Source organism: Chiloscyllium plagiosum, unplaced genomic scaffold (genome assembly GCF_037043375.1).
Source record: "Chiloscyllium plagiosum isolate Xiang-an unplaced genomic scaffold, Cpla_swu_hap1 HiC_scaffold_21, whole genome shotgun sequence".
Taxonomy (NCBI): domain Eukaryota; kingdom Metazoa; phylum Chordata; class Chondrichthyes; order Orectolobiformes; family Hemiscylliidae; genus Chiloscyllium; species Chiloscyllium plagiosum.
Window position 1 is genome coordinate 4439355 of NW_028270159.1, and position 14509 is coordinate 4453863.

Consider the following 14509-nt stretch of genomic DNA (forward strand, 5'->3'; position numbering starts at 1 on the left):
CCCAAATTGTTCTGTTGTAGTGTTCACTGTCTGCTCCTTCAAATAGAAAAGAGCCAGTGCCCTGGTAGCCAGAGCCCAGGGACAGTCAGCACCACACTCCTTCACACAGGTCTGAACACAATCCAGGCTGGCATCCCGGTGCAGTACTCAGGGAGCCCGACACTGTCAGGGGCTGCTGTCTTTCCAATATTAAGTTAAATGATGCCCTCTGCTCCCAGCGCTGTCAAGGACGTGTGCAATCCCTTCCCCAGTGCCCTGACCTCACCCAAGATCATTGACACAGATTACCTGACCGTGGCCACTGGTGGGATCTTGCTGTGCGCACATTGGCTGTCACATTTCCTGCAGCCGTGACTAGACTTCAGAAGTGCTTCATTGGCCACAAGGCACTCCGAGATATCCTGACATCAAGAAAGAAACGGGGATTCTTTAGAAGGGGTCTTGGGGAGCCGTCGGGATTTTTATTTTTTTCCACACTTGCGACTGAATGGAGATTATTTTACCCGTTGCAGGCCCTAAAATCGAGAATGGATGAACTGTTGCCTTTAATCCCCGTGCTGGAACAGTATAAAGCTGACGCCAAGTTGGTGTTGCAGTTTAAGGCGGAGGCGACGAACCTGACGGCTGTATTGGCCGAGCTTCAGGAGGAGATCGGGCCGTTCGACTACGAGGAGCTCCTGGCCAGAGTCTCCAATCTGGAGAACAGGTTACGAGCCTGCATGCAAAAATTAGGTAGGCCCCAAATCGCGCGTCTGAAATGGCTTACGCGGAATTAGTTGCCCTCACCGCACCAGCTCCCCCACCCCAATACACCACCTCGGGGACTGAAGAGGGGTGTTACTTAATCGCGTATTTGAGGCAGCGATGGTGGGGACCACAGGTTCTCTGTTCCCCCCTCTCCCACCACCCACTCCCCAAAATCCTCCCAACTTTCACACAGGCAGAAGGTGGGGTAACATTTACCCCACCTCCCCGAAACAAAGCACCATTTCGCCCAAATCCTTCCCTGACCCTCCATAGCCACATTTCCCGTCAGGAAACCCACAATATCCTTAATTGCTCCCCACTTCCAAGTGATTGGGGCAAAGAGAGGAGGGGCCATAGCTAATGGCTGTTGGACCTTTGAGGATTTGTAGCCAAACCTTGTTCCTGACCACGGTGAGGCCTTGCAGGTCGGCAAGGCAACAGCATCCTGGGGAGGTGCGGAGGTAAGAGGGGGTCACGTTCAGCATCAGTGTTAAGCTTTGTTGGGATCTTTCCCTGACCACTCACTTTAAGATGAGATGTGTTCCCTCAGTACTCACTGAGGTTGGAATTTGAGATTTTCCTGCTCCCTGACAGGAAGGGGATGATTGATCACTGCATCTGGACAATGGACATGGCCCCTTCATTCCCAAACTGACCAGATGCTCAGGGAGTTGACCACGGCGAGAGTCAACCTTGAGGGGCATCGCCACAGCAGTGCTGCAACTAGGATGGCGACCCCTCTGGCCCAATAAGACAAGGCCAGTGCCCCCCCCCCCCGACAGTGGGACAGTTTCACTGTCTCCCCACCCCTCACTGACAATAGGACAGTGTCCAGTGACTGGTGCCAGGTTACTTTGTCCAGCTGCCACCCAGAGTTTCATGGCAAAAACCAACCACAGTGCGCACAGAATCATTCCACAATCTCATGCTCAGCTCACAAACAGGCCAAGAACTCCAATCCCACAAGGGACATAGCACCCTCCCTTCCCCTGGGGCCACTCTGACTGAGGGGGAGGGTGGTTTGTTGGAGGGGAGAGGAGGATACCGTAAACTGAGAGCTCAGCCACATCTGCACTCATTGCTCCTCACCACAGTCACACTTTTCCATCAATTCCAGCGTGTGGCAAACTGACGGGAATCAGCAACCCACTCACCGTGAAAACATCTGGATCGAGGTTTGGTGCCTGGATGACAGATCCTGCCTCACCAGAGGGGGACACTAAGGTATGTCCCGGCAAACACCAAATCACCGCTCCCTTCAAACTGAGCTCAGGCCAGTTAATCTCACTGCACCGTGGTGGGGCCTAGGGGAGGAGACAGGATGAAAAACAGGCAGATTGTGAAGGAGAAATTAATCAGACGGGGCAAGGAATTTGCAAAAAAATAAATTGCTGAGATTGAAGTGACAGTCTGTCTGAATACAGCGGGTGCAGGGATGAAGAGTTGATAGGTTGGGATTTGGTGTCCTCCAGGGTTTTTGTTTGGAATTACCACCCTAAGTGATGGAAATTTGCACTGTATTTGACAAGGAAATTATTTTCAACTTGTTTGTAAGAATGCAAAGTGGAGGATTCTGTATGGAGACAGGAACGATGCCAGTGTGTATGTATCTATGAAGGGAACAGACCAGTTAACCTTTAGAGAATGGCCCTCTGCCATTCATAGCACATTGCACATATTGAATACCTATCAATGAGAACTGGGAGGAGACGCAAATACATAGGCTGACACACAGTGGGAGACTCACTTTGAAAGGATTGGAATTGAAATGAGAGCCTTGGTTTGAGCACGCTTGGAGCTCAGTGACCAGCTCCAATCTCTGTGTTACAAAGAGGATCTGGAGCTACTGGAGAAGGTGTGAGAACATTGATGAGGATAATTCGCAAGCACACAGTTTCCATTCGGGCACATGTTCTCCATTGTAACATGGAATTTTGGACATACTGGGCCTATTGTTGTTGAAAAGAGAAAGCTTATTGGTGTGGGGAGGGGTGGACAAAGTTTCCCAGACCTCTCGGATCCTCCCTGACTCCAGTGATTCCTGAAAGATAACCACTAATGTCGCTACAATCTCCTCAACTACCTACTTCAGGAACTCTGGGGTGTAGTCCACCCAGTCCAGCTGATCAACCCAGCTTCAGCCTTTTCAGCTTCTCCTTCGTGAAGACCATTACATTCACCTCTGTGCCGACTCTCTCCAAGTTCTGGCAGAGCACTGATGTCTTCCCTTAAATGGGTTGGCAGAGTTCTGGATTTGTTTGTCACACATTATGGGTGGCATGGTGGCACAGTGGTTAGCACTGCTGCCTCACAGCGCCAGAGACCAGGGTTCAATTCCCGCCTCAGGCAACTGTCTGTGTGGAGTTTGCACATTCTCCCCATGTCTGCGTGGGTTTCCTCCGGGTGCTCCGGTTTCCTCCGACAGTCCAAAGATGTGCGGGTTAGGTGAATTGGCCACGCTAAATTGCCCGTAGTGTTAGGTGAATGGGGTAAATGTAGGAGGGGAATGGGTCTGGGTGGGTTGCTCCTCGGAGGGTCGGTGTGGACTTGTTGGGCCGAACGGCCTGTTTCCACACTGTGTAATCTAATCTAATCTAAACCTTTCCCTTTTGGAAGAATATATTTTGACTGTCTCTATCTTCTTTGACAATAGTCCATATAGTTCAGCTACTGTTTCTCCTTTCAACCTCGACGTTCACTTTACTGGATCCAGATCCATTCTTAAGCACTGAACTCCTCTTCACCATTTGATATTTCTTCATCTGTATAGTTTATTGTGCCTTTCCAGAGGCAGAGTAAATTTTATGATATAACAAACACTCTCCCCTCAATGTCCTCCTACTGTCACTTGATCTCCCACCTCATTCCCAGGAGCCCGGCCTCGTTTCTCATTGGATTAGCCACATACTGCTTGAGGAAACACTCTGGCAGAATGCATTCTCCTTGGCCCTTTATACCGCTCCTATCCCAGTCTACACCCTGGTAATTAAAGTCTCCAATAACAACTGCACTATAACTTTTCTATTTCGCTGTGTCTTTGCAAATTTGTTCCTCTTCATCCTGTACACAAGCAAGAGGTCAATGGAATCCACCAGAAAATTTATTTGCCTCTTCTCTGTTCATTAGCTCCAGCCAAATAGATTGTATCCTTGATTCTGGGACATTCTCTTTCTCAAACATGGCAATGCTCTCCTAAGTAAATCCTGCCACCCTCCCCATTTCCATCCTTTCCTGAATATTCCTGTATGCAGTCCTGTCCTAATTTAAACCGGGACTCTTATCACTGCAGCATCACACTTCCACTTGGAAATATGTGCCTGTACTTTACCTAAACTATTGACCACTATCCATACCTTCACACACTTACATTGGAACAGAGATTTAGACTCACTTTCTCTCGCACTCTGAGCCCACCGAATAACCTATTATTCTAATTCTGGTGCCATCTCTTTTTCCCACTACCCTCTGCCCCCTCAGTAACCCACTCTCCAATTATCTCCTGTTTCTCACACTCCCTCCCTCCCAATAACACTAACAAATCAGCGCAGGCCAAGTTAATCAAACTGAATTTGAACCAATGAATGAGATAGATTGGTTGGAGCTGCGGACCTGAGGCAGGGAGGAAGATTTTAGGGAAAGTCTATGAAAAGGTCGAGAGGCAGTGCTTTAGTGGAAGAATTTCACTCTAGAGGCGACAGTCACTGAACCCAGGCCCACCAATGGTGACATGATTAAAATCAGGGCTGGGCAATAGCTGGACAATAGCTGGGGGGGTAGAGGATAAAGGAACCCTGACCCCAGTGGCCAGCTACAGCCTCTCCAATTGTGAGGGTATAAAAATCGATGCTGAGAATGGAGCCGCATGATCCAGAAAATGGTTTCATGCAAGTTCCTGTCTTTGCTTTTTCCAGCTGAGATCAAGGGTCTGAGCAAGATCCAACCAGATCATCAGATGCTCCCTCATTACAGAGAGGACAGCTGGTAGTGGTTTAACCTGAGGGTCAACATACCACATGTGAGGAGAGAGGTTGAGGAGGAGAGTCTACTAATCTCAATCCGTGCAAGAATTAAACCCACACTGCTGGTGCCTCTCTGTACGGCAAACCAGGTTCCAGCCAACTAAGCTAATTGTACAATAACAATTCAACAAAGAACAAAGGGAACGCCACACTGTCAGAGAGTTGGTGCTAAGGTTTTATAGGTTTCAAAACAAATGCACAGAGAAGGGTGAATGGCCTGATCTGTCTGTATCCTGGAGATAGAATGGGGAACAGCTCTCAGTTCGATCGAGTCCAGGAAGATGCTGATGTAATGGTGATGTCACTGCACTAATAATCTCAGGAGAAAGTGAAGACTGCAGATGCTGAAGAGTTAAAGTTGAAAATTGTGGCGATGCAAAAGCTCAGCAGGTCAGGCAGCATCCGAGGAGCAGGCAAGTCGACGTTTTAGGCATAAGATGAAGGGTTTATGCCCGAAATATCAATTCTCTTGCTTCTCAGATGCTGTGCTTTTCCAGCGCCACACTCATAATCTCAGGGTAATGGATCTGAAGAAAACAGAAATTGCTCAAGAAACTCAGCAGTTTTGATAGTATCTGTGGAGAGAGAAACAAAGTTAAAGTTTCAAGTCCAGCAACCCTTCTTTAGAAGAGATAGCAGCGAGGGAAAGGTGGTATATATACTGATGACAGGGACATGGGGTTGGGAAGTGAACAGGTAGATGGAGACAGAACCCAGAGAGAGTTAGCATTTCAAGTCCGGTACAATTTTTCTTCAGAACTGAAAAGGTTTTGAAAAGATGTTTTCTTTAGATAATTTTGACTGCAAGCCTATTTTCCAATGCCTTTCATAGAACATAGAACATTACAGCGCAGTACAGCCCCTTCGGCCCTCGATGTTGCGCCGCCCTGTCATACTAATCTGAAGCCCATCCCACCTACACTATTCCATGTACGTCCATATGCCTGACCAATGACGACTTAAATGCACTTAAACTTGGCGAATCTATTACCGTTGCAGGCAAAGCATTCCATACCCTTACTACTCTGAATAGAGAAACTACCTCTGACATCTGTCTTATACCTATCTCCCCTCACTTTAAAGTTGTGTCCCCTTGTGTTTGCTGTCCCTATACTTGGAAAAAGGCTCTCCCTGTCCACCCTATGTAACCCTTTGATTATCTTGTATGTCTCTACTAAGTCACCTCTCAACCTTCTTCTCTCTAATGAGAACAGCCTCAAGGCCCTCAGTCTTTCCTCATAAGACATTCCTTCCATACCAGGCAAAATCCTAGTAAATCTCCTCTGCACCCTTTCCAAAGCTTCCACATCCTCCTTATAATGTGGTGACCAGAACTGTACACAATACTCCAAGTGTGGCCGTACTAGAGCTTTGTACAGCTGCAGCTCCTGGATCCGGAACTCAATCCCTCTATTAATAAAGGCAAAAACACAGTATGCCTTCTTAACACTTCTGAATAAGTTATATTAGACTCGAAACGTTGACTCTGTTTCTCTCCCCACAAGTCTGCTGCCAGACCTCCTCAGTTTCTCCAGCATTCTCTGTTTTTGATATATTTACACATATCTATACGCTGACTACAAAAGTGAAAGAACAATCCTGTCATTGGTCTGCAAGTCCATCAATCCCTGAAGATGTCAGTACAGTTATTCAGTGGTAAAGAAGGCATACAGAATGTTTACCTTCATTAGCCCGGGCACAGAATCTCTGAGTAAAGAAATCTTGTTACAATTTAATAAAACATTGGTTGGACCCAATACTCTGTGTAGTTCTGGTTGCCACACTATCAGAAGGAAGTGATTACACTGGAGAAAATGCAGAGGAGATTCACCAGGATGTTGCCTGCGTTAAAAAGTCTCAGTTATGAGGAGAGACTGGGTAGGCTGGGATTGTTTTCCTTGGAGCAGAGGAGGCTAGGGGGGATTGACTGAGGTTTCCAAAATTATGAGGGTTAGATAAGGTAGATTGTGAGAACCTCTTCCCGATGGCAGATATATCTAAGACCAGAGGGCAAGAGTTTAAGGGGAGGAGTAAGTGATTTAGAAGTTTGAGAGGTAATTAGACATAGAGTCATAGAGATGTACAGCATGGAAACAGACCCTTCGGTCCAACCCGTCCATGCTGACCAGATATCCCAATCCAATCTAGTCCCACCTGCCAGCACTCGGCCCATATCCCTCCAAAGCCTTCCTATTCATATACCCATCCAAATGCCTCTTAAATGTTGCAATTGTACCAGCCTCCACCACTTCCTCTGGCAGCTCATTCGATACACGTACCACCCTCTGCGTGAAAAAGTTGTTCCTTAGGTCTCTTTTATATCTTTCCCCTCTCAACCTAAACCTATGCCCTCTAGTTCTGGACTCCCCGACCCCAGGGAAAAGACTTTGCATATTAATCCTATCCATACCCCTCATAATTTTGTAAACCTTAAATAAGGTCACCCCTCAGCCTCCGACACTCCAAGGAAAACAGCCCCAGCCTGTTCAGCCTCTCCCTATAGCTCAAATCCTCCAACCCTGGCAACATCCTTGTAAATCTTTTCTGAACCCTTTCAAGTTTCACAACATCTTTCCGATAGGAAGGAGACCAGAATTGCACGCAATATTCCAACAGTGGCCTAACCAATGTCCTGTACAGCCGCAACATGACCTCCCAACTCCTGTACTCAATACTCTGACCAATAAAGGAAAGCAGACCAAACGCCTTCTTCACTATCCTATCTACCTGCGACTCCACTTTCAAGGAGCTATGAACCTGCACTTCAAGGTCTCTTTGTTCAGCAACACTCCTTAGGACCTTACCATTAAGTGTTGAAGTCCTGCTAAGATTTGCTTTCCCAAAATGCAGCACCTCGCATTTATCTGAATTAAATTCCATTTGCCACTTCTCAACCCATTGGCCCATCTGGTCAAGATCCTGTTGTAATCTGAGGTAACCCTCTTCGCTGTCCACTACACCTCCAATTATGGTGTCATCTGCAAACTTACTAACTGTACCTCTTATGCTCGCATCCAAATCATTTATGTAAATGACAAATCTTTTCACACAGAGAGTGTTGGAAATATGGAATGTGCTGTCTGAGAATGTGGTGGTGGCAGGTACTCTAATAATGATTAAGAAACATCTGGGTGAGCACTTAAAATGCCAGGGCACAGTAGGCACGTCAGTGGGATTAGTGTAGTTTGGCGTTTGTTGGGTTGGTATGGACATGGTGGGCTGAAGGGCCTAAGTTTACAATGTTTGACTGTATTCACAGTTTTCAATTCACTGCTAAGGCTTCAGGCTAATTCTCAGCAAACACATTGTTCATTTGACAGATGTGGCAATCCCCATTGTAGCAGCTGAGACATATCACAAGATTTGTATAATATCATGAGGGTTCTAAAAACAGTCAGGTCACCCCGTCCCCCAATGTTGACAGCTGTAGACATGAGTGTGTTTATCATTGGCAGTTGCCATTTTGATTTGTGGAGTCCAGATCCTTCAAAGTATTGCAGAAGCTCAGCCCTTCAGAACCTCATTTTCAGTTGCTTCACCACATTGTCACGGGTTCACTATATTTATGCCCCTGTTTCTCCCAGGATTATTTAATCTCCTCATACCAATCTGTTCACTGGAGCCATTTCTGTCTCAAAATTTCAACCTCATTTGATCTGACAATGGATTTCTCTTGCAAAAGTGACTTTGTTTTCTGCAAAGCTTCAGCTGAATCGGAGGCCTCCCACTCTGTCGGCTTTATGACTGTCAACATAACTCCATCAGAGACACAGCAACAGACACTGTGGTTCCCCAGCTGTTCCACTTCACTGACCTACCGCTCCCCACAGACCCCTCTCTGACCCCGTACGAAGACACAATACGCAGAACTCAACACAATTACTCTCAACATTGGTGTTAAGTTGAAGTTATTGTAGCAATGATTCCCAGCAGTAATGTCAGTGTCAGATTGAACTAATGAGGTAATCTTTATAAATCATTGATGCAGCAGTATTTACAATGCCAGACCCAGTTCAGATTACACAGCACGGCAGGAACATTACAGCTTCAGGGGAGATGGTGATGAGAGCAGTCGGAGAGATTGAGAACTGGCTGATGAGGAGTGACTGTGCAAATTGAACTTGTTCTCACTGGAAAAGAGCAGCATGCGAGATGGTCTGTTTGTGTTTGAAGCATATTAACAGGGGGAGGTAATGTCCCTTGGCCAGTTATCCAGAGAGTCAGACTAATCCCACCAGGGCAGATGGTGAGATTTGAATTCAGCAATGCTGTGTTTTTAAAAGTGAGCCAATTGACAACCATTGGCATAAAGCCCCGACCAGTTTCACTTATATTCTTCTGTGAAGGAAATCTACTGTCCTTACCCAATCTGACTGGCATATGATTCCAGACCCATAGTGTAACTGCCCCCTGAAATGGCCAGGAAAAATGCTCAGTTCCAACAAAACTACACACAAAAAGATTGAAATGAAATGGTATTGCCACCATTGACCAAGGGCACTGTCGGGTCTGCAGGTTAGTGATGTCTTTCAAACTGGTCAAATAAGTGACATCACAGAATATGACCCATACACCACCATCACCAGCCTCCTGTGTATCCTGTCCCACTGAGGAACAGGTGAGACCACAGTGATATTACAGTGAGGAGGGAGTGACCACATTGGAGTTCTCAACATTAACTCTGCACTCCATGAAGTCTCTTAGCAGCAATACTGGTTGATCTGGTTGGGTCCTAAAGGACATAGCTCCGGGCATGGGTATAAAGCAGGTGGTGAGCAAACCAATAAGAGGGAAGAACATACCTGATCTCATCCTCACCGATCTGCTGACTACAGATGCAACTGTCCATGCCAGTCTCGGTAAGATTGACCACCACACAGAGTGACCGGCTGGTGATGCAATGCTGAGCGTCATTCATTTACAAGCGCAGATATATTCGGATCAACCTGTTACAACACATCTCTGGAGCAAGTGGGTCTCGGACCTGGGCCTCCTGGCTCAAAGATAGGGATGTTGCCATACACCATGAAAGGCTAACATTGTAGTTTTGGGTGATATTGTCAAGGGACAGTGTGTAAATAAGCAATAGGTGGAGCCAAGGATAGATCTTGGGGAACAACAGAGGGAACAGTGTAGGGGAGGAGTGTGTGTGTGTGTGTGTGTGTGTGTGTGGTGGGATGGGGAGGTGTAGCTGGTTACTGCTGGGTTATGACTGGGAGGGAGCCAGGCAATGGGACCATGCTGCAGAGGAGGATGGTGTGCTCAATGTATCCGATGTTGCAAACCAGGTGAAGTGGGAGAGGTTACCTTCATCACCGACTCATGGGATGTCAATTGGGACTTGGATGAGATCCAGAAGCTGGAGGGATCCCAATGTGAAATTATGGGAAATTGTGCATAGTTTTGACTCAGGTCTTATTCTGATTAATGTTTAACTGACAAATCCATCTTGATGTTGTTTTGTCTAATTTTTCCACAGGTTTATTACATGGATGGTTACCATAACAACCGCTTTGTGCGTGTTTATAAGTCCCTGCAGGATTTCATGGGTACGGACAATTTCACAGTGTACCGTCTGCCTCACCCATGGTCTGGTACTGGTCAGGTGGTTTACAATCAGACCCTGTACTTTAATAAATACCAGAGCCACATCCTCATCAAGTTCCACATTCCCACTGAGCGGCTGCTGACTCAGAGAAGCCTGGACTACGCCGGCTATAACAACATGTACCCGTATTCCTGGGGAGGCCATTCTGACATCGACTTGATGGTGGACGAGGGTGGGCTCTGGGCAGTCTATGCCACCAATCAGAATGCTGGGAACATCGTCATTAGCAAGCTGGATCTGGGAACGCTGGAGGTGATCCGGAGCTGGAACACTGGCTATCCTAAACGGAGTGCAGGGGAAGCCTTCATGATCTGTGGCACTCTGTACATGACCAACTCACACCTGGGTGGGGCCAAGGTTTACTACTCATACAACACCAACACTTCCACCTATGAGTACACTGACATCCAGTTCCATAACCAGTACTCTCACATCTCCATGCTGGATTATAATCCCAAAGACCGAGCCCTTTACACATGGAATAATGGTCACCAGGTTCTATACAATGTCACGCTGTTCCACATCATTAAATCTGATGAGTTGTAAGGCCATACAAATTCCTTCCTTTCCACAATGATACAGTCAGTATAGTGATATATAGATCTGGAAGACCTGTAGAGGTGTTTATATATATTCCATAGAAAGGACATGTAGCCTCTTTGACGTTTTAGTTTGGTTTCTGGGCTATTCCTGTCTCCACATAAAAGGGTTTCCTCAATTAGCTGATATCTGCTCCCAATTCCAAACTCATAACAATAGGTTAATGGACGAGATACTACCTCCCTCCTGCTCTCCCTCCCTCTGTGTTCTCATACACTCTTCCTCTATTCCTTCCTTCCCACTTATTGCCCCTTCTCTCCCTCACCACTTCCCTCCTAACTCCCTCCTCACTCCCCCTCCCTATCTTTCTCTTCCTGTCCCTCTCTCACTTTCTCTCCAGTGTTGAGGATGGTAGGACCCAAGTTGTTGCTGTTGAACTTGGGATCCACAGTAGGAGCAACCACAGGAACCAAACCTGCTGATGGTCAGGGACCTCCTCACTCGATCTTCAATACTTTGGCAAATTGTAAGAGGCAGGGAACAAAACAGCTCCCCCCATCTCACTTCCCCCCTCCCAACTTGAAAACACTCCACCTCTGCAAAAATCTATCTCTTCTACCAGTTACCATCAATGACCATGGGACTGGCTCATTCTGGACATGCAGCTGTCAACTAACTGGACTTCACCCTCACTGTCACTGGACTATAACCTTCTGTAGTGTTCCTCAGCTGCCTCATTGTTACCTAAAAGAAGTCACTATTTAATCTGAAGAGATGTAATTATTTGAGCATAAGTCCATTGTGTGATGAGTTGTGTGTCACAGCTTGTCAGTGACACAGTGTAAAGGCCCAATTAACATCTGTGCGTTGGATAACTACAGTGTGAGCTGCATCAGATTAACTAGACCATATTCCCTATCCTAAAACCTGGTACTTTAAGACTCTGTTCTGAATTCAACCCAGGTTGATTTGTAGAGTTTAATATTTCATATCAGCCCATCCTGGTGCGCAAATCACATCATCACAGTAATTACTTCTCTCTTCATGTACCGATTGTCAAAATATTGCTTCATTCTTTTGCAAAGCTGTGGGTTTGTGTGAGTGAAGGTGAGCGAGTGTATCTGCATTATGTATTTGTAAGTGTGTATCTCTCTGATAGCACTCTGTGTGTGCACTGTCAATCTGTACATCTGAGTCTGTCTCCATTTGTACCTGTGTGTTTGTCTTTGTTACTGTATCCGTGTGTGTCAGTTATAGGGTCCATTTTGTGTGCACAGAGTTTGGAGGTGAGGAGGGGGGCTGTCCATATCCATGAGTGTGTACGTTGGTGTCTACACATCTCTTTTGGCCTCCATCTGCCAATGTCTGTCAGTTTATGCAGAAGAGCTGGTTTGCATCAGAAAATGTTAATGAATGTGTATGACATCATCTTTATGGGCATCTGGTGTGTTTGTGTGGCAGTGTGTGCATGTTTGTCTGTCTCTGTGAATGTGTCTGGCAGTTTGTCTCAGACTGTCGGTCTGTGATAGTATCTGTGTGTGAATGAGTTAGTCATGTTAGTGTGAGAATGTGGGTATATGCGCATTGGTCTATGTGACTGAGGTTTTGAATGTGTTAGTGTGCGGGTGTTGGTCTATATGTAACTGTGAGGTTTTGAGTGTGTGCATGTGTGATGGTCCATGTGAGTGTTAGGTTTTGAATGTCTCAGTGTGTGTGTGTTGGTCTATGTGAGTGTGAGGTTTTGAGTGTGTGTGTGTGTTGGTCTTTATCAGTGTGAGGTTTTGAATATGTCTGTGTTGATCTATCTGAGTGTGTCAGTGTGTGTATTGGTCTATGTGAGTGTGAGGTTTTGTGTGTGTGTTGGTCTGTGTGAGTGTGAGGTTTTGAATGTGTCAGTGTGCTTGTCATAGAGATGTACAGCACAGAAACAGACCCATTGGTCCAACTTGTCCATGCCAACCAGATATCCCAATCCAATCTAGTCCCACCTGCCAGCACTTGGCCCATTTCCCTCCAAGCCCTTCCTATCCATGTTGAAAAATGTGTTGCTGGAAAAGCGCAGCAGGTCAGGCAGCATCCAAGGAGCAAGAGAATCGACGTTTCGGGCATAAGCCCTTCTTCAATTCTCCTGCTCCTTGGATGCTGCCTGACCTGCTGCGCTTTTCCAGCAACACATTTTTCAGATCTGATCTCCAGCATCTGCAGTCCTCACTTCCTTTCTATCCATGTACCCATCCAGATGCCTGTCAAATGTTACAATCGTACTAGCCTCCACCACTTCCTCTGGCAGCTCAGTCCATACATGTACTACCCTCTGTGTGAAAAAGTTGTTCCTTAGGTCTCTTTTATATCTTTCCCCTCTCACCCTAAACCTATGCCCTCTAGTTCTGGACTCCCCGACCCCAGGGAAAAGACTTTGTCTATTTATCCAATCCATGACCCTCATAATTTTGTAAACCTCTATAAGGTCACCCCTCAGCCTCCGACGCTCCAGGGAAAACAGCCCCAGCCTGTTCAACCTCTCCCTATAGCTCAAATCCTCCAACCCTGGCAACATCGTTGTAAATCTTTTCTGAACCCTTTCAAGTTTCACAATATCCTTCCAATAGGAAGAAGACCAGAATTGCATGCAATTCTGTTGTTCTTGTGTGTGCCAGTGTGTGTGTGTTGGTCCATGTGAGTGTGAGGTTGTGTGTGTGTGTGTTGGTCTATGTGAGTCTGAGGTTTTGAGTGTGTATATTGGTCTGAATGTGAGGTTTTGAGTCTGTCAGTGAGTATGTGTTTGTGTTGGTCTATGTGAGTGTGAGGTTTTGAGGATGTGGTTTTGAGTGTGTGTCAGTGTGTTTGTGTTGGTTTATGTGAGTGTGAGGTTTTGTGTGTGTGTGTATTGGTCTATCTGAGTGTGAGTTTTTGAGTGTGTCAGTGAGTGTGTTTGTGTTGGTCTATGTCAGTGTGAGATTTTCAATATGTCAGTATGTGTTTCTTTAGAATTTTATCTCTTGTTCTCCACCAATGGCAGTGAAGAGAGGGGTTGGCATGTGCTGCTACTGACTGTTGTAACAGGAAAACAGTGCGACTGTTAAAGTCAACCTCTGTATTTGCCTCTTTCTATTTTATCATTAAAAGGAGTCCAAGATGAATTATAAAGAGTCCCTGTGAATCCTACAGTGTTTATGCATTTGGTTGGAGTCTTTAACTCAACACATTCCTTAGATGTTGTAATTTCCACAGTGACCTGCAAATTCTCCCTAATCCAGTATATCTTTAATCCCTTTGGGAAAGTTCCTGTTAAATCTGCTCCCACTGCCCTCTCAGGCAGCATGTCTCAGAACACAACAACTCACTGAGTCAAAAACATTCTCCTCCTCTCCCCCTCTGGTTCGGTAACCAGTCGCTTCTCTCTGGTTAGGCATGTCCAACCATTGAAAACTCCTGATTACTCGAACAATATTCTCCATCATGTGGACACCTCAATGAAATCTTCCTCTGCCTCTACTCTAAGGGATTGCACCCGATGTCGCCGATCAGACGTGCAGAAACCTCATTCTCTGTCTTTTTATCCCATTTTGAACAAGCTTTGAAAGTTTTGGTGGGA

At 46.2% G+C, this 14509-nt stretch overlaps 1 protein-coding gene across 2 annotated transcripts in view; it reads left to right on the top strand.

The window, feature by feature from the left end:
• Positions 1–14054, top strand: part of olfm1b (olfactomedin 1b) — a 35971-nt gene extending 21917 nt beyond the window's left edge. For both annotated transcript variants that reach the window (XM_087998145.1, XM_043720668.2), the window contains exons 4-6: positions 513–732; positions 1865–1971; positions 10246–14054. In XM_087998145.1, the coding sequence (XP_087854271.1) occupies positions 513–732; positions 1865–1971; positions 10246–10920 (1002 nt within the window). In that variant the 3' untranslated portion in view covers positions 10921–14054. The remainder of the gene's footprint in view (positions 1–512; positions 733–1864; positions 1972–10245) is intronic.
• The last annotated feature ends 455 nt before the right edge of the window (positions 14055–14509 follow it).